The sequence below is a fragment of the Triturus cristatus genome, chromosome 3_1, assembly GCF_964204655.1.
Source record: "Triturus cristatus chromosome 3_1, aTriCri1.1, whole genome shotgun sequence".
Classification (NCBI taxonomy): domain Eukaryota; kingdom Metazoa; phylum Chordata; class Amphibia; order Caudata; family Salamandridae; genus Triturus; species Triturus cristatus.
Window position 1 is genome coordinate 859,819,996 of NC_140583.1, and position 20,950 is coordinate 859,840,945.

Here is a 20,950-nt window from a genome sequence, read left to right on the forward strand (position 1 = left end):
TTCGATTTGAAAAGAAGCCTCAAGAAGCATTGCCATCCTACATTCACATTAGTGCTTCAACATAATCTTGTAACTGATCCGAGTGGTAAGACTGGGCTCTCGTCTGTTCAGTGCTTCTTTGCTTCCCAGCTAAGTTCACACTATTAATGCAAGTCACGACTAAATTGCTTGTGGGACTTTACTGGGCTCCACAGTATGTTTGGCCCGACACTTTTAATAAAGTACTCCCAAGGGATGCTACTGCAGGGTAATACATTTCTGAGGAAGGAGTTATCTGTAGGTGATGGGAAAGAATTCCATATTTCACCCATTAGCATATTACAAGAATTGGAGACCATGTTCCCCGATCTGAACTCAAAATCAGTTCACAAGTTCAGTGAGGATCCTTTCCTTTCGCTACCTCACTATGGTCCACAGAATGGGCAGTTCACACCCCCTGTACCTAAAACTAATCCCCACCATCAGCCCAACAACCTCATGCCACAGCCTTTAGAATCAATTCCACTTAATTACACAGGGAGCTGGGCCGCGATTGGAGAACAGCGTAGGTGGTAGAAGTACCAACGGTTTGGTGCCCCTGTTCCACCGGACAGCTCTGCAGACCTGCCTGGTAGAAAACATACCTGGTGAAAACACAAGCTCGGGGGAAATCACGGATTCCCCTCATGAACCCCCCCCCACACACACATACATACACACACACAGCTGTGTGTCTATTGCAGTGTGGGGCATAGTCCAATCATTCTCTACAATCTGGGGTTCCCAAGGTTCAATGGTATCACCTTCTCAGATGTGTACTAGTGCCCCTGACTAGAAGATTATCTTTTTATTATTTCCAAAGTCCCTCAGGGTGCAGGCGTGACTGGAGCAATCTTTTCTTCCCTTTGCCTCAAGAAGCCCTGCTGAGTTCCTGTGCCCAGGGAGGGGAAGAAGGTAACTATCGCCAAGGCCAAATCTGGTAGCTCCCAATGCCCCGCCACCATTCCTCCCTGCCAGATTGTGGGACAAATCTTGTGCCAAGCACAACCACAACCATCTTACATTGTCAGTTGGGAGTTTAGCTCCACAAAGGTTTAAACAGAGGCTAAAAACACAGCACAATAAAAGAGATATGCCATTATCCCAAACATAATGCAGGCTATTACACTCTCTACAAGTCTACTGTACCCAAGGTCACTAAGGCGTAAAAGAATATCACGACTATTGCACAACTATTGATACCTTTGATTAAGAAGCGTGGAAGTACTAGGCTATAAGTAAGCTGGACTGAAAGATTAGAAGATTCTAAAGAAATAGAATGTGGACTTTAAGGTATTCAAAGCCCAAAACAGTTGATATTCTACCCATATGCCAACTAGTCACTATCTTCTTTTTGCCACAAGGTATTCTGAAGTAGAAAGTAATCCCATAATTCTAAAACAATTACTGGGGCAGCCTTTAAAATGGCAAAACGTATGCAAGCAGTCTACAGACTCGCCAGACCTAGGTGGATCGCAGCTGTATTCAATTTTTACTGCACAAGAATACATGCAATGAACAGTGAAATTCTACACTCATTCTTTAAGCCCTTGCAATTGATTTTCCCAGTAAAAAAAGCTTTTTTTACCTTGATATCCATCTTGGTTAATGTCGCCTATGTTCTTGACTGAAATACCAAACATAGAATCCTTTGTTCCATTGAGGCGAATTGGCTTGACGTTACTCCATTTGCCTTTCTGATTAATATACACATATACAGCACCCCCAATTTCTCCATCTCGGTCGAAATACTGTGGTGCACCAACAACAATATCTTGCCAACTGGAAATGGAATAAGAAAAATAATTTTAAACAATGTATAGCAATGTTGAAAGGTTTGCGCAAGTAGCAAATGCTTTGTATTAATATTACTACATTTACAGAAATGTTGTTCACTAATTTCCATTTTTACACAATTCCAGCTACGTAAGGAATGCCAACTTATTCAACGGCAGATTTATAGTATCCATTTCAACTTTTAATATTTTTGTCCCTTTCTTAAATGTGTTTGTACAATGGTAGGTGTTTACGTTGGATGAAAAAGAGGGGTGTGGCTAAAGAAGCATAGTGAATGATGCTCTTTGCATCTCCCCGTCTCTACCTTTTTGCCATCTCCCTCTATGGGTTTGTATGAACCGCCGGGCGGTGGTTCACATAAACCAAAAGATTTCACCCCAGGGCCAGCTATGACTTCTAAATTTGTCAGTGGCGTAAAGGCAAGGTGGCAGACATAGGATTAGATATTAACTGATTGTACAGTTATTTAAAAACATTACAATTACGCACAAAAAATTAATAAATACATAAAACGTTTCGTAAAGTGAAAATTTGGCAAGGGATGAGCTAAACAGGTTCCTTTGTCTAACTTACATATATTTTTTTTAAACTATTTGCAAACTGCGTCATATTATACACTTTGCTATGAAAACCCCCAGAGGCACAACAACCCACACCAACATAGTCATTAAACACATAAGTTATTTCTTATAGTCTTGTGGGCCGTGCCCATGGCAACGTAGCCTCTCCAATGAAAAGAATGCTCTTAAAATATTACAACTTTCGCCATCTAAGAGTCTGACCAGATTCTGGAGGAGGAGAAAGCTTCAGAGGCTGGGCTGTGCCAAGGCTAATACATGCGGACAAACTCTGCCAGCCTGACTCTGCCCACCAAACTCTAACAAGAATTTAAAATGCAGTAGGTCTCGCCTTTAATTAAGTTAAAGCCATTTGCTTTGCTAATGATATTGTATAGCAAAGCAAATGGCTTTAACTTAATAAAAGGCAAGACCTATTGCATATAGCAATGACACAAACATACACTCTTGTTTCAAACACACAACGTCCTTTTGAATATAAAGCATGCGCTGTCCTTTTAAACACACAGTGGTGCAGCCTCCTACCACATGCGTGCGCCGGTACACTCCTTCGTGATGCACAAGTGTGTACCCTTCGACTATGCATGCCTTCCTTCATACGCCTAAAAATGCACCCCCCTCATATGCACAAGAATTCACTCTTTTCACACACACTAATGGTTGCAGTCAGAATAAACATACGCATGCACTGTCCAACTCCCCACAAACATGCCTCCCCTGTGCACACGTACACATATGTAGCCCTCACTCACAACTTTTAGATAGGAACCCCCCTTCCCCCCCCAATTCATGCAACTGGTAGCCAATAAACTCCCTCCAGCTGCATCAGGCACGAAACGAGTGTCACAAACTAGGCGCATACATTACCTCTCTTAACACAAGAGCACACAGTCTGTCCCCCCCCCGGGTGTAAGTGTGCACTCTTCTTCTAAGATACCAGCCCGTGCTTCTTCCGAACACACAACCACGCGTCCTGCATCCACCCTCAGAAAAATGCACCCTGCTTCACAAGTACGTGCTCGTGTTTCCCATGCAAATGCACATGCAGGGCCCCTCATTCCATGCAATGCCGTCTCACCAGAAGCACGCCCTGCCCCTTGCAGTTGTAAACCCCACAACTCATAGCTGTTGTAAACCGTCCTGTCATGTGTCGTCCCACTCGCTCCTCTTCCCTCCTTCACGCCATCTGTTTCACGTGCACATTTGCCAGTAAGTTCCTATGTACAGCCTGCTCAGCCCCTGCACTATGTTTCTTGATAAGACACTTGGGTAAGCATAGAATACAAACACACATGCAGAACCACGCTCTTCTGACACGTGCACACGCCTCTTCATGAACCTACAGACGCAGAACTCGCAAGAAGCCCCAAATCCACCAACTGTAGTAGATCAAGTCCCAGAATTCAAAAAAAAAAAAGAATGGCAGTCCTGTACTTATAAAGGGTAAAACACAAATAGACCACCTGAAGACTATTATAATGGCACAAGTGTCTTCAATCTCAACACCACACAAGATCAGTAAGAGTGCAGTCATGGAGTCTTATTGCACAAACCGCACACCACATCCAACTGCAAAGCTAATGACAAAAGACGCATCTCTCAAACACGTGGGGCTGCTGTAAGTCGCAAGACCAGCCATGTGTCCGGAGGCGGGGCTTCCGTTGGTGCAACAGGTGCACGGGCACCGTGACCCAATGAACCATGATTATTGCTGTATTTCACAGTTTAAACATCGGCATAGGTGGTGGCCACTGGGGGGGCATGCAGTCTCTGGGGCACACAGAAAACACTTTCCTAAGAGGTACACGTGTGCACACTTTCATACACAGCCACACGTGCATACATACAGAATCTTTCCACAGACACTCAGAAACACACATTCACGCTGACTTGACACGCACTTCACTCACTTCCCACACACACACACTTCAAATACACCCTCACACATCACACACGCACAATTTCTTCCACAAACCTGCCTTTCCCAGCTGCACATCCGTGAATGCACTTTTTACCCCCAAACATTCATTACTACAAAAAGACATTGAAAAACGTTTTCAAAGACACCGATGGATTGCACTCGTGGGACCCGCGGGGACTTCTGCCTGCTTAAGTTACTGACGCGAGCCCTGCGTTCCCGGCCGTGCCTGGGAAATGCCGTCTGCCTATTTAACCAGCACATCCCCTTTATTAACTTTGGACAGAAACTCAACACCTTGCCAACTCCTATAAAATGTGATTTATATTTTTTGTTTTATTAATATTATTTGTATACTACACAGTAAATATGGCTTCTAGGCGCTTTCAAGAATAGATTTTGTACAATGAAAGAGGTAAGCTCGATGCACCTCCTACAAGCAAATTAAGCAATCTGAAACCCAACCTACTATACGAACTGTCAAGCAAACACCAGCCCCGTGTGTGTCTTTCGATTATAAACAGCACCCCGATGTCCTTGAAATGTGTTTTGCGTTATGATACGCAGGTGAGTGAGTTTGTGTGCGTGTGCGTGTGTGTCCGCGCTCTTTTCATCCTGAACAGCATGGAGTCACCACTGATTGGCAATGCTGCTGCAGGTGTACTTGCAGCGGGGACCAGGCTTTTACAGGCTCACCTGCACTCCAATTTCGGCCGCTGGTCACTAAATATCTGTTGGGCAAGGGGTGGCCAATTCCCCTTGATTTCACTCGGGCCCATGTCAATTTTGCTGGGACTCTGTAAACTGTGTCAAAGACCAACAGAGAACAGAATGCTCAGAGGCTATGACCAGTTGCAGAGTTCAGTGCATGTCCCGCAGTTTACACTTTCAAATGGCGTCCTCTCTGAAATAAATTGTGGGTTCTATAAACTGAGTACCACACTTTTAGCTAATAGAAGGCTCCGACATATTTACGGAGCTGCACATCGGCGAGCAAGCATACATAGACACACCTGCACACATTAATGATGTGCAAGTTATTACATATATATAGCTTTTTCATAAATGCAAGGCCATGAGCACCCCTAAATGTGTGTGCAGTGACAATTTATGGGCGATTGGTGTACTTCAAGGCGTGTGAGACAATTATTTCGAAGCAATGTCTGCACTTGGGGGGGTTGAAGGGGGCGAGGCCCAGGGAGATCACGAGTTGTCCCGATTCACACGAGGCGTCTGGTTACTAGTGGAAGCAGGGAATAGAATGCCCACCTGCAGGATGACGGACAGACGGAGACGCAGAGTTACCCTATGCTACCTGGATGTAGCTCGCCAGTCCAGCTTTTTTGTAACAGTTTGTAAGCTTGCTTTGCTGCCCACCAGCCGTGAAGAAAAAAAAAAAAATCAAACCAGCCAGTGTCAGATTGAACAGAAACAAGCGCTGCCATTGCCTTGTCCTCCCCGTGATCTTGTACGCCTCTGAGCTCGATCACTTGTCTTTATGGAGCCATGTGTTTAAACACATGGCCCCATAAAGATAAGAAACCTTTTACGCCAGAAGGAAAGCAGGCGAGCAAATCCAAATGGGCCAGCACAAAAAAGCCATAAGGGAGGCAACCTAAAACCCTCCTTTTCAAAGGGAAGCCAGCGTTTAACATAAACGCTGACGCTACCCAATGAAAATGAGGGGCGCGCCTCGAGTCCCCTTCTACAAACCTAGCTGATTACTTTAAGTCTAGAGGCGAGGAGCGCATGCGCGCTCCAATGCCAGCCGAGACCTAAAAAGGGCTCTAAATGATCTGAAAACACACCAAGTGCATACCCAAAGAGCTGGGACAATATGCGACTGCCATGCAGGTGAGAGAGCTGCTGGGACACGGCTTCCTGGAAATGGCTGTGGGTCGCTATCTGTGGGTAGGTGGTTGAGTTTCAAATGATGCCATACCCTAGTTTTAGTGTCTGGGAGCCCATTTCTTTCAACTGTTACTTTTTTGGATGGGGGGGGCATCCTACAGTTTGGCGGCAGGGAATTTTCATTGCGATTGTTTGGGTCGCTGATGAGTATGCTGCAAGAAGAGTGCTGGAGATTGACTGAGGCCATTCCTGGGTGCTTATATATGAAAGGCGAGTAGCATTCTGGGAAGGGTCGCTTTTGTTGCTCATTGAAATCTGATCACAGTGCAACTTAATAACTAGGCTATAGAACATGAGGGGCATAAATAATGCTGTTAAGGGGCATACAAATAAAAATGTACACACAAGAAAAGTTGGGGGTACATGTTTTCCTGTTGCAAGAAACCAATTTGACATGGAGGAAGGATGCAATTTAAGAAGGTCCTGAAGGGGGACAAGTCTTCTACACAGGATGCTAAGGCTACACCAGTTCTAAGTATTAGAAGTATCAATTGATGGGGATGGGGGGGGGGGGGGGGATATGTTTTGGTGGTGAGCAGGCTAGATTGCAAGTGTCTGCACCCCAATGTTGAACAAGTAAAGCATTTTAACTCTCTCTCAAGCCACCTGGCAAACTATCCATTTCTACCCAAGATATTGAGTGGCAACTTTAACTACATAGATACAGATTGACATTGATCTCACTCTACACTCACACATCCGAGTACTACACAGGTCCACTGTCAGAAGCGTGGGCAAACTGGCCCTGATCAACGGTTGGGGTGTGAAAGATTCTGCTGCTTTAGAATGGAATATGCTAGTTAACAGTATGCATCTGTTCTTGGCATGTAGGGCTGCAGATCTACACACTTGTGCATAGATCGCCATCTGGTGTTGGGCCTGGATGTTTGCAGTTGTTTTTCCTCTTGGAAAGTCTTTGGAAGTCACGAGGTCGGTGGCTCCTCCTTTCGATCGTATTGCGCATGGGCTTCGGCTCCATCCTCAGATTGTTTTTCGCCAACAGGGAAAGATGGAGCGTAGTAATAACAGGAAAGATGCCCATGTGTGTTGTATCTAAATGAGATCAACTGGAACAGATAAAGGTAGCCGGGGAGGCGTGTGTAGATCTGCAGCTCTACATACCAAGAACAGATGCATACTGGTAAGTAGCATATTCCGTTCGAGGCATATGACCTGCAGATTACACACTTGTGCATAGATTATATAGCAGTACCCACCCTTAGCGGAGACCATCCGTATCTGTTGCAGTGGTTTGAAATAATGTTTGAGTACAGCCTGGCCCACAGTAGCTTGTTGCTTAGTTTGCACATCTACACAATAGTGTTTAGTGAAAGTGTGCGGTGTTGACCATGTAGCTGCTCTGCAGATATCATGTAATGGGACGTTCCCTAAAAATGCCATTGAAGCCCCTATTTTACGTGTAGAGCGGGCTTTAGGGGGAACGGATAGCGTTGGTTTTGCTGTGTGGTAGCAAATCTGAATGCATTTGACAATCCACCTAGCTATTCCCGACTTGGAGATGGGGTTGCCCTTGTGTGGTGGAGAGAAAGAGAAACAGCTGTTTGGTCTTACGGAAAGGTTGTGTTCTCTGTATGTAGTAGAGTAAGGCTCTTTTGACATCCAGTGTGTGAATAGCTCTTTCTGCAACGGTTTGTGGTTGCGAGAAGAAAACTGGTAGTTCTACCACTTGGTTTATGTGAAAGGGGGAAATGACTTTGGGGAGGAATTTTGGGTTGGTACGGAGAACAACCTTGTTATGGAGCATTTGTAGAAAAGGTTTTTGAATGGTAAGTGCTTGTATCTCACTGACCCTTCTGAGGGAAGTGATGGCTACAAGAAAAGCGGTTTTCCATGTTAGGAATTGGAGTTCACGTTCGTGCAGAGGTTCGAAGGGAGGCCCCATTAGTCTGGTGAGAACGATGTTTAGGTTCCACACAGGTGAGGGTGGCAGTCTGGGTGGAATTATTCTTTTAAGGCCTTCCATGAAGGCTTTAATGGCAGGTACTCTAAAAAGTGATAGATGATGCCTGTTTTGCAGATAAGCTGCTATGGCTGTGAGGTGCAGTCTAATAGACGTATATGCTAGATTGCATCTTTGCAGGTGTAGTAAATAGCCTATGATGTGTTGAATGGACACATCTGGGGGATTGATGGTATTGTTGTGACAGTAGACAACAAAACGTTTCCACTTGGCGGCGTAGCACGCTCTAGTGGTGAGTCGCCTAGCTTCTTTGAGGACGTTCATTCAGTCCGGGGGAAGATTGAGGTAACCAAATTCTAGGATTTCAGGAGCCAGGTCGCTAGGTTGAGCTGAGCTGGGTCCGGGTGTCTGATCTCTCCATAGTTCTGGGTTAAGAGGTGTGGAGAGAGGTGTAACTTTTGGTGCGGTACTACAGATAATTCCAGCAGTGTGGTGTACCACGGTTGTCTGGCCCAAGTTAGAGCTACTAGTATGAGAGTGGGGGAGTGTTGTTGTAGTTTGCGCACCACTAATGGAATGAGTGGGAGAGGCGGAAAAGCGTACGCAAATCTGCCTGACCAGTTAATCCATATCGCATTGCCTTTGGACAATGGGTGTGGATATCTTGTGTCGAAGCTTGGGCATTTGGTGTTTTGGTAGGTGGCGAAGAGGTCTATCTGTGGATGCCCCCACAGTTGAAAGAACGGGTGAAGAACTTGTGGATGGAGTTCCCACTCGTGGATCTGTTGTGTCTGTCTGCTGAGTAGATCGGCTATAGTGTTTGACTCCTGGGACATGTTGGGCCAGGAGAAAGATTTTCGGGGGTATGGCCCATCTCCATATGCTCTGTGATAGCTGAGAGAGCTGTGGAGAGTGTGTGCCGCCTTGTTTTTGTATGTACTACATGGCTGTGATGTTGTCTGTGCGGACTAGGACTGCCTTGCCTGAAATCTGTGTTTGGAAGGATTTCAGGGCTAAGAATATAGCTAGTAACTCCAGATGGTTGATGTGGAGTAACTTTTGCTGAGGTGTCCATCTGCCCTGCATGGTGTGATGTAATAGGTGAGCTCCACAGCCGGAGAGCGATGCGTTCGTTGTCAGTATTATCTGAGGAACCGGGTCCAGGAACGGTCGCCCTTTGGAAAGGTTTTTGGTGGTCCACCACTGCAGAGAGCGATGGGCACGACCGTCTACCAACACCAGATCTGTTAATTGATCTTGGGCCTGGTTCCATTGGCACGCTAAGCACTCTTGGAGAGGACACATCTGGAGTCTTGCGTGAGGCACTATGAATATGCAAGAGGCCATCATCCCGATTAGTTGCATAAACACTCGAGCTGGAAGGGAGTGTTGTGCTGTAAATTTTGCGCGTAGAGCCTGAATGCTTGTGATCCTGCCCAGACTGGGGTAGGCTAGCGCTTTTGAGGTGTCTATGGTGGCACCGAGGTATTGTTTTACGTGGGACGGCTGCAGATGAGACTTTGCGTGGTTTACCGTGAAGCCCAGTTGGTGAAGTAGCAGGATAGTGGCATGCGTGTGTTGTACACACTGGTTGTATGAACTGGCTTTTATTAGCCAGTCGTCTAGGTATGGGAAGACATGGATGTGTTTTGTCTCCTGAGGTGTGCTGCCACGACTGCTAGGCACTTGGTGAATACTCGTGGTGCTGTTGGGACTCCGAATGGGAGTACTTTGAATTGGTAGTGTTGGTTGTCCACTACAAATCTGAGGAACTTCCTGTGAGCGTGGTGTACAGGAATGTGGAAATAAGCGTCTTTTAGGTCTAAAGTGGTCAGGAAGTCGTTTTGGGAGAGCAGGGGAAGTACCTTTTGAAGTGTTACCATGTGAAAATGGTCTGAGTGTATGTATGTGTTTAGAGGCCGGAGGTCTAGGATGGGCCATAGAGTCTCGTCCCTTTTTGGTATGAGAAAATATAGTGAGTAAACCCCCAGATTTCGTTGGTTGGTAGGAACGTGTTCTATCGCCCCTTTTTGTTGGAGGGAGTTTACCTCCTGCTTTAGTAATACTAGATATTCCTGTGACATTGGATGTTGTTTGGGTGGAATGTTTGGGTGGGGGGGGGTAGACATTAGTTCTAGGCAGTAGCCTGATCAAATTATTTGTGTCACCCATTTGTCTGAGGTGATGGTAGCCCAGACATGAAGGAAATTTTAGAGTCTGCCCCCGACCGGAGTGGGATGGTCTGGGGGAAGTGGAGGGAAGTCATTGGGTAGCTGTGGAGGCAGAGCGGGCGGTGTTTGTCTTGCCTCTGCCTTTATTATTGTTGCCCCTGTAGCCGCCTCTTTGGTAACCCCTTGTGAAGGTGGATGGGGTAGGAGCTTTATAGGACGTGGAAGCAGTATCAGAGGAGTAGCCTCTGGATGTGCTCCGAAAGGAGAAACGGCTAAAGAAATGTCAGGGAGGGTGTGATTGTAAGGCTCCCATAGATTTCGCCGAATTTTTTCTAGGGCCTCATCAACTTTTAGGCCGAACAGATGTTCCTGGTCAAATGGATGGTTCAGGATGGAAGCTTGCACTTCTGGTTTAGATCCTGAGATCCTGAGCCAGGCATGGCGACGGAGGAGGACGCTGGTATTGATGGCCCTGGAGGCGGTGTCTGCTGCATCTGGGGAACAACGGATGGAGGTATTAGTGATGGTTTTGCCCTCCTGAATTAACTTGTTTGCCCTATTTTTGTATTTGTCAGGGAGGTGTTGCATTATGGCTTCTAGTTCGTCATAATGGGCCCTGTCATATCTAGCCAGTAACGCTTATATATTAGCGATACGCCATATGTTGGCGGCTTGTGATGCAGTGCGCTTGCCAGATGCGTCCAAGAGTTTTGACTCTGTCAGGTGGTGGTGCTTCGCCGGACACCTGGGAGTTGGACCTCTTTCGTGCTGTGGACACTACCAGGGAATCTAGTGGGGCTGGCCCTCTGATGTAGGAGGGATCTGTAGGGGCGGCTTTATATTTCTTCTCGATGCGCGGGTTAATGACCCTGGCTCTGACTGGGTCTTTAAAGACCTCTGGCGCAGGTTTTATAACCCCTTTGAGCATGGGCAGTATGGAGGTGGCCCTATGCGTGGTATCGAGGAGGAAATCCTCCTCCACGGGGTCGGTATGGAGATCTACCCCGTGATAGTGAGCAGCTCTCTGGAGTAAATGGTTGAACCCCAATGAGTCTTCTGGTGGGGATGGTCTCGAAGGATAGAGATCATCTTGTGGGACGTTAGGGATGTCGGGATGTTATAGTCGTCCCATGGGTCTGGGGAGCCTGTGGGAGTGGGGTCCCCTGTGGGTGAGTCATGGGGTGCGTCCCCCATGTCATCATATAGGTTGTCAAGATCATCATCATCATCATCATCATCCGGAGGGGGTGTTGGGGAATGATGAGGAGGGGGTGGAGAGGGAGAAGGGGACGGTGGAGGGGGTGGACGAGGTGGGGAAGGTATTCTGAAAGGTGAGGTAGTCCTTCCTTTTTGGAGGTGGAGCTGGGGCAGGTTTTTCCAGCTGTCTCTTTGATGCTGAGCATCAAATGTTCGGTTTTGGGATCCTTGGTCAATGTATTTTGCAAGGGATCCTGTGTAAAGAGTTCCTCCGAAGGTGGCTTATCCGTCAGCGCCGAAGGCATCGGGCCGTTGGTTTTTTGACTTTAGTGTCCTGTTTAGAAGTATGTGGCTTGGAAAGGTCTTTTTGTTTGGTCGGTGTCGAGATGGGTTTCGACTTCTAGATCTCGGTGCCGGTGGCCTTGTGTGCTTTCGTCGGTTCCGAAGATGGAGTCGGTACCGAGGAGCTGGAACTGTGTTTCTGCACCGAGTGTTTCGGTATGGGGCTCGGTGCCGAAGAGGAGGCCATTTTCTTTTTCGGTGTCGAGGAATGTTTGTCGGCACCGACAGTGGGCTGGCTCGAGCCCGAGCCGCCTGAAGGCTTAAATCGGCTTCTTCACCGCTCCCGAAGGTGCGGTGTGGGAAGCAGTGTCTTTGGTCTTACCTAGGCCCGGAGGCGAAGGCGTGACCGAAGCCTTTTTCGGTGCTGGCGAGGGTGTGGTGGGGGGGGGGGGGGGGCAAATTGGTACTCATGACCCTCTGTGCCGGAGTGATGTCTGCCACATCTGAATCGTCGGCTTCGGAGGTGCTGACGAGGCTCTCGTCGGTGTGGTGTTCTTCTGGAGCGTCGACGCCCTCTCCGAAGATGTCATCTGGAATCGCCGTCGACGAGTGTGCCATGGTTCTTCTTGCCCTTCAGTCTCAAATAATTTTCTTGGACCGGAAGGACTTGCACGCCGGACAGTCTCGAGCCTCGTATTCAGGGGAGAGGCAGAGATTACATACTTCGTGGAGATCGGTGTGGGGGAATTTTGACCCACATTGAGGGATCTTCTTGAAGGGAGTCCTTTCCATGAGCCAGGACCAGAGCTTGGGTAGGCCCGAAGGCCGGCGTCGACGACTGGAATCGAAGGTTCTTGATTGATGAGAGCCGCGTCGAGTGTGGGGATCGCGATCGAAACTATACCGCAAATTGGGGTGAGGATTGCGCGTTGATTGAACTTGAAACCTGTTCGGAACCGGAGCGCGAAGATCACATCCGAGCCCAAAGGCGGAAAAAAAAATAAACAATCTGAGGATGGAGCCGAAGCCCATGCGCAATACGATCCAAAGGAGGAGTCACTGACCTCGTGACTTCCAAAGACTTTCCAAGAAGAAAAACAACTGCAAACATCCGGGCCAAACACCAGATGGCGATCTATGAACAAGTGTGTAATCTGCAGCTCATATGCCTCGAACATTAATTTTTCTCGAACATGCAGCACCTACTCTTGTGGCTTGACAAGACCTACTGCACAGAGCAACTGCAAACATTGATAGCTCATGTAGAGTATCTATGCAGGACACTTTCAGATCACAAACAGCTTCTCGTACTTTTGCATTGCGATGCAGAACATACTCCATTTATGGAAACCTCAGCCTGCCAAGCTGGAGAACCCCATCTTTAGGCAGATGATTGGGGATGAAACAGAACACTATTCCACCAACAATGATGGGACAATCTCTGGAACTTTTGATGGAGTGAGATGCATTCAACATTGTGGTCCGAAGGCACTCTATAAGGACACCATGACATCAGAATCTCTTGAGAAGGATATCCAAAACATGGAGATATATTTGAGAGAGCTAGAGCGGATAGATACCACTGACCCAAAGATCCAGAAAAAACTAATCCGACATAAGGATGCACATGCCGACTACATGAAATAGCCTCACTGCTTCGATTATAAAAATGATATTGCAAAGATGCAAAGGGATGGGATAAAGCAGGCAGATTCAATGTGGCTAATAAAACCGGAACTTAGAGGATCCCTCCTACTGAGATCCAGGTGAGGATAAATGAAACCTTCAAGCACTATTATTTCAGAATGTATTCCGAATGGGATGTACTGACCACGCATAACCTATCATGATTTCTAGACCAAGTTCGCTTAACCTCACTATTGCCAGATCAACTGGTGTGACTAGAGGAACCTCTGGTACTGCCAGGAATCAAAGACACAATCACAGACAGTGTTTCAAGTATAGCGCATAAAGCCACTATTTGGAAGAAAGAACATTTTTCTGCAGACAAAAAGGCAGGCAAGAGAAATTCTTTTGTGGTGTGCAACAGTTCTCTTGGTTGGTTGTTTCTGTAAAGAAATACAATTGCATTGCCTGTCCACGTTAGGATACATATACCCTATTGTAAATTAAGAAATACTTTAAAAGTTACAATGGTGGTCCTAAGCTAAAGTAGAATGAACTACGTTGATTTTACAAGGGCAATACACTTGCCTCGAAGACCAAGGAAGCTTATTGGAGACCAGAGGTTTAGTTAGACCAGTTTAAGAGGACTGTCACCACTATCATCTGTAGAAGAATCATGGGTACAGGCTCTTTGTAAATGGGTATCCACAATAGTTGACCCGGAGAAAGTAAATGAGACGGTCCAGTACAACAACTGAGGGATTGTACTATAGCAGAAACTTAAAATAGACTTGATAAGCAGTCATCTTACGATGCCTCAGATTGGTGAACATTCAACATTTTACAAATAACGCACTTAAAGAATGCCATCTAGAATTACTAAAATATCATGTTCATCTCATACACTTAGCCAGTTTGTCCAGCAGGCCAATTACCCACTTTACTAGCTGGAATGCCTAACCTAGTTCGGGACTAGAACTGACCATGAACAGTGGATATCCAAACAGTATATGATCAACATTTGTGTTGTATGGTACAGTTGTTGCAGTGCTCCCAGTCCTACGGCGGGTTTACCCTGAGCAGCTTGGTGACCAGAGTGTGAGACAAGAGGTGTGAAAAAGAAATACTTGTATAGTGGATTAATTTAAAATGGAATCCCTATGCTAGGGTGAGAAAAGAAAAAAAAAAAAAACTGTTCACATGTTGTGCTTCCCTCCACAGAGTAAGAAGGTCTTTTTAACAATAGAATGGGATATGGGATGGGCAAATAACACTGAGTACACCCTCCCAAGAGTAACTATTACTCAATGTTCTGACCAAAATTAACAGATCTTAAAGTGCTTTTATCTGTGTTTTTTATAGTGCGCTAATCACCTGTGAGGGTACCCAAGTGCTCTGTTGCAGGTGTTTGAGGACTGGCCTGGGGGCTTACTCAAAAAGCCAGGTTTTCAGCTTCTTGTGAAAGTCTAGAAGAGAGGAGAAGGCTCTGATTGTTGCAGGAAGTCGGTCCAGGCTTTAGGTGCCAGGAATTAGAAGGAGCGACCCCCACTGCTCTGCTTTTGTGTATGAGTGGGGTGTGTGCTAGTGAAAGAGGCAGAGTGGAAGGTGTCTGGAGGTTCAGTGCAGGGCCAATGTTAGCGGATAGCTTTGTAAATGTGAGTGAGTAGTTAAAAGTGCTAGTGCTTGTGTACTGTGAGCCAGTGTATTTCTCTAAGGGGTCGTGTGATGTCGGCTCAGCGTGGAGGTTGAAGACTAGTCTGGCTGCTGTATTTTGGACAGTCTGCAGTCTTCTTGTGAGATGGTTGGTAATCCCTGCATACAGGGTGTTTCCATAGTCTAGTCTGCTGGAGATGAGGGCTTAGGTGATCAGTTTCCTTGTGTTGTCTGGTAGCCACTTGAAGATTTTCTTCAGCGTCCTTTAGTGTGTTGAAGAAGTTTGCTGTCTAGGAGGACTCTGAGGTTTCTCACTTACGAGCAGGGTGTGGTCGTGGGTCTAAGGTCTGTGGCCCACCAGAACGAGTACCATGGCGAGGCTTTATTCCCAAAGACTACCACCTTGGTCTTGTCAGAGTTCAATTTGAGGCAACTGGATTTCAAAATAAATTGATAGCAATGACTTAATTCACAGCCCTTTAAATCACTATGTATTCAGTACCGAGCATTTCTGCCTGACAAAAGAGGCGTGTACTCCTAGTGCCACTTTACAACGTTCCATAATAAAATTAAAAATGTAATGCCGCAATAATCAGAGGAAGGGTCTAAAGATCACGGATAGTCTGGTTGGGAGGGGAAAGGGGGTTGTGGGGCGCTGAAAGTTGGTGACTAGGGAAAACTAAGGACACAATAAATGAACATAAGAGTAATGGCCTTGGTAAGGGATAAAACAAAATATAACTTGGTCTCTGTAACAATAACAAGTGTTACTAATTTGCTCTTCGAAGGTGCTCATTTGAGCAACTGCATAAAATGAGAGAAGATAGAGTTCACTCTTTTATCCATCAAAATATTGACCTGAAGAGGTCATCAGCTCATCGCTGAGCCTTCTTGCAAAGAATGAAAAGAGTATATCTAAAGTCACATGCTTACTCATTGAGCAAGTGTAAAACAGCAATCCTTGGTTGGGCCATAGAGTCTAGTAGTGGCGTTATGGAGTAAAGAATTGGTTGCTGAATTCTCATGCAGAATGAACAGTGTCAGTTTAATGAATAGCCAGCAAGCCCAGTCTGACATCCTTAAATTGGTCCTGTATGGGACCCTAAAGGTAGGCAGGCACATACTCAGAAGAGAGAGTGGCTCTTTTACGCTGCTTTACACAAAGAGAAGGGATGAGAGACTAACCCCTCTACTCCGGCCTCCCTGTCCACAAACTCAAACACACAAATAGGAGGAGAGAGTGGTGAAAGATTTGTGGTGGCATGTGCTTGGTGTGAAAATACTGCCCTCTCTCCCAAAATTGGGACATGCGTCATCATAGGGCTGCTTCAGTACACCCCCGCGCAGACCAACGCTTGGGGTGGAGCAATAGGGTGGGGAAGTCAAGACATAACATATAAAATATACAGAAATAATAAGGCAAAATATATTGGGAAAGAAAAAGTGCAGTGAAGATTAAAACTAGCTCGGAGGCGTCTCTGTGCGTAAGTTTATTCCTGGACCTTCCGACCAGGATTAAAAAACGTGAAGGATGGTGGTGAAAGAAGAGATGAATGAACTCCTACACCCCTCCTTACTGCCAATATGGCGACATGTTTCAAACTGTGCTCAGAATATAGGGTCACATCGGCATTCGTCAGAACCTTTCTGATCCCAATTGTTAAAATGCTCTCATTACTTGTTCCCGCACAGAGGTATTCCCTACGTAACACACTACCGAAATACTAAAGGGAAAAGAGAAACAACAAACACGAAAGGGCATTATTCATGCATCCCCTTTCGTCGTTTAGCACACTATGCTTCACCACTCATTGCTGAACCACCACAACATAGGTATATTGCCCAGATATTGGCAGACTTTCTAGCCGGAGGTGAGCAAGCTCAATAGATCATAAACACAAACACCTTCTCTCAGAAAATGCAAAGTCAGGCGAGTTCTTCCCTCTTATTGAAGAGGATAACAAACTCTGTTTTTCAGCAAATCACAATACAACAGGAGGGCTTCTTTTACTCCCCGGCATGGAATCTGCAGACCAACCATAACCAGGAAAGGTCTATTGATCTTGTGCATTTCAATGCACTGCTCAAGCAAGATTCTTCTCCTGCAACACAGGGCTCATGTGTGATCAGGGGCATCACTGCAGTCAGGGGATCACTAAAAATAAATATTGCAAATATAGCAAATGACAATTTACCAATAAAATTGGGGATCTACAAAGGTAATGGTAACTACAGAACCCCTGAACTCCAAGTATCTTGCATTTACCACCATAGCTTTGGTTGACAAATCTGAAACCGTATGAAGGAAAAAACTTGAAACCAGTATGGTATTCCCAAAAATCATTATCTGTTTTGTCTCAAATGAGAAAGACTCAGACATAATCTTCTTTCCGGTACAGAAGTCACATCCAAAATGTGTGGCTGTGGTTATCAAGAAATAGAGGCAAAGTGGTCATGTATTGTCAAGCCAGCTTTGGACTCTGCTGTACAGTCTTGCCCATCGGAAAATAGATTGTGCAGGAATCTCTACAGACAGAAATAGCTCTTACTTCCATTCAGCACAGCATATGTAGAAGCAGCAAGCGCTCAGATATTCAATGGCTGCTGTCAACTGCAGCCAGGATGAACAGAATAACCCTATCAGGTTACTTCTAACAACAAATGTTAAATTCTATTAGATGGCTTCCTTAGGGAATGAGACAACTGCAGTTGGCTAATTGTGCCCTTGAATCACCTCTAAATATGCATCCTGAAGTCAAACAGGGCAGGGGAGTTAAGGCCTGGGAAGAAGTCTTGCTTCCCTTACATCTTGGGCCAAAAAACGCAGCAGCCTTTATTGCCTAAAAATGTATTTCTGTATGTCTTACATTTGAAGTTGCATGCAGGTCAGTTAGGAGACTAGGCACTAGAGTTGGTCAATATCCTCAATACAGCGACTGCCCACCCTTTAATAAATCTGAAAGAAATGCTGGGGTCTATGGTTTGTTGAACAGCTCGTAACAACTTGCTTTTGTGTGTTCTCTGGCCACACAATAATGCAATAAGAAGACTACTTATCGGTCTACAGAAATCTAAATAGATCAACTTAGCCTTTATCATCATGGTGGCACGCAGCCTCCCTCACCGAGCCAGCAACGGACCCCCGTGATATCAAACCTCGGGCCAATATTTAAATTTAGGAGAAAGGAGTATGTGTCCCATCTCCCAGAGCATCAAAATGCCCTGTGCAACCCATCCCCTGGGACGGTCTATTGCATTGTGCCCCAGGAAGGCTGTCTCTGGGTCACAGTGGTTTTCCTGCCTGTGGGACCATGGGCAGGAACAGCAAGTCTACTCCAATCCGGCTGGAAATATGAAAATGCTCCTGCCAGGTGGAAGCAGACTTTTGTTTCCTTGCCCAAGCTCTTGTCGTCAAGGAAACTCAAATTGCTTCGGCCCGGAGGAAGCAAGCAGAAAGAGCTGCTCCCACTGGGTGGGAGCAATGCAGACTCCCGCAGCACTCAAGATGGGTGCATGCGGGGAGCCGGCAGGGCCACGGGGGCTTCCCAACATATTGTTTTGTGGTTGCCCTGGGTGGGCACCAGGGCTCTCACTCGGGAGTGCCTGGGGACACTATAGGTTTGAAGACGGGGCTGTGCCCTTCTCTCTCTCTCTTTTTTTTTTTTTTTAAAAGAAAAGGCCCCAGGGAATGGGGTCCATGCGCCCATAGTCGGTCGGTGGGGCTGTGTGTGTCCCTCTCCTTTAAATTTACAATTTGACCCCAGGGGTGAGGTACCAGGGGTCATAAAGGCCTGAAAAGGGGGCTGCACCCCCCCTTTCAATATTAAAAAGAAAAAAGGCCTCAGGGAATGGTGCCCTCTGCACACGAAAACCCCTTTAAAAAAATTAGAGGTCCTGGGAGAGGGTGTCGCCGGGCATAGGGGCTGCACATCAGTATCCCCTAATAAAAAAATATTAAAATATGGCCCCGAGGATGGGGTCCCTGGGGATTGCAAATTGTTGGGGAGGGGTGCTCTGTGCCCCTCCCCTTTTTTGACAAATCGATCCTTGCGTCTCCCTGAGTGCAGCAAGACCCTGAGGCGAACTCGATTCTGTGCACACCAAAAGGGGGTTGGGCACAGTATCTAGCCGTTTAGCCAACACCACACTGCCAGAGGCCATGTTTGGCTAGGAGGTAGCTGCCCGCAGGGGGAAGGGGGGGGGGGGGAGGTTTACGCAGGGTCTGGCCCAAGGCTGTGCGTGGTGTGGGTTTGATTGCTTCAAGGGGTTGGCCTTAAGGCCTGGCCAAAGGCAGGGAGTTGCCTTTATATATGGTGATGAAATATTACTTTACAAAAAATAAAAAGGAAATTCAAGAAAAAAAAAAGAAAAGGTTTCAAGTGAATATTCAGGCCCTGGGCACTAGCACCCTTGTCATGCACAGTTAATTACCCCACATATTACATCATTCATGCCAAGTTCTATACACTGATAACATCACTGCAGCATTTGAAATAACATAACGGATGACAAGACTGCATGGCGGGGCGCAAGTTATAATTACCTTAGGGCAGGCGTCAAAGTTACAACAGATAACTGTTGAATGTCAGTGTTTTTTGGTTTTTTTTGGTTTAAAACACTATGGTGTAACTGATGACATTTTCACCTACCTTACCATCACTTTAACCTTTGTTTTTTTGGGGGGGGGAAGAATATACATACACATACATATATACACACACACACACAGTTTCTCATCCCCACACCAAATCTGCAAGTGAATACATTTATGCATTTCCTATACATGGTATGGTATGTCAAAACAATTCATTTAGTAACGAAAGCCAAAATAATTTTGAACATCTTAATAGCTTGAAGTCCATCATATAATGACAAATGTCAATTAAATTTTGTCTGATGGTGGGAGACAAAAGAAGATTAATAGGGTCAGGGCTCTTTCCACAAAAGCAATAAAGACTATACATAAAGACTAGTCCCAACATCCTATTGTGTGTTTTACTGCAGTAGGGCACAAGCTTAGCATGGACTATAAAGACGATTCAATATTGAAAATCTTGAGTTTATTACCTCTTCTCCACCCACTCCGCTCAAAAGAATGAAAAAAATAAAGTAAATAAAATCAAACGTCTTACTTATCGCTGTTAAGGTCTACCACCGTCACATCATATCCAAATGAAGAGGCAAGGCCCTCGCCCTCAAATATATGCTCTGCTGCAAGCGATCGATATATGACGGGATCTTTCTTGAACAGTACAACTGCTCCACTGTGGTTTGCTCTTGGTGCGCCAGAAACAAATGTCATTTCTGACTGTGAAGTGATACCTTTACCAGTGTCCAAGGAAAATCCTACAAAATTGCAAGATTGACATTAATAGAGGTTCCATTAAAAAGAGTGAAGTAGTCTTCAAAACTTAAAAAGTTGTAAACCCTACTTGAAACACATCATTGCAGCTGCTACCAGTTGAGTTGTTTAAAGTAGGCCAGTGTACACCAACCTACATTTTTTTCTAAACTACCAGTGTGGTAGCATTACTGCCTCTTTCAACTTATTTGCTCCTTGTGTAGATTAACAATGCACAAAGTGTGTTAGGATTTACACTGGCCATCATGAAGCGCAGTGTAAGCATTTCCATCCATTGCAATTGGCAAGGGAACGGGGGCAACCATTAGGCATTATCCCAACTTGCGATTTGCAATGGAATGCACATATGCTTTGTGACTTTTAGCGGTGGCAAAGCTTGGAATGGCCCGGCCGAACAAAGCATTGACTGTCTAAATGTAACTGCTTGTGCAGGTCGGGAGATCAGGAAGAGCAGACACTGGATCCCATTGAGCACTGCATGCTCTCAAAGAGGTCAAATTTACAATCTGTAAAGCA

At 45.9% G+C, this 20,950-nt stretch overlaps 1 protein-coding gene across 2 annotated transcripts in view; it reads right to left on the reverse strand.

Annotated features, from left to right (window-relative positions):
* The window catches only part of ITGA6 (integrin subunit alpha 6), a 223,537-nt gene that overhangs the window by 82,153 nt on the left and 120,434 nt on the right, over positions 1-20,950 (reverse strand). For both annotated transcript variants that reach the window (XM_085645291.1, XM_085645292.1), the window contains exons 6-7: positions 20,205-20,418; positions 1,607-1,800 (exon numbers count right to left, since the gene is read on the reverse strand). In XM_085645291.1, coding sequence (XP_085501417.1) covers positions 1,607-1,800; positions 20,205-20,418 — 408 coding nt within the window. The remainder of the gene's footprint in view (positions 1-1,606; positions 1,801-20,204; positions 20,419-20,950) is intronic.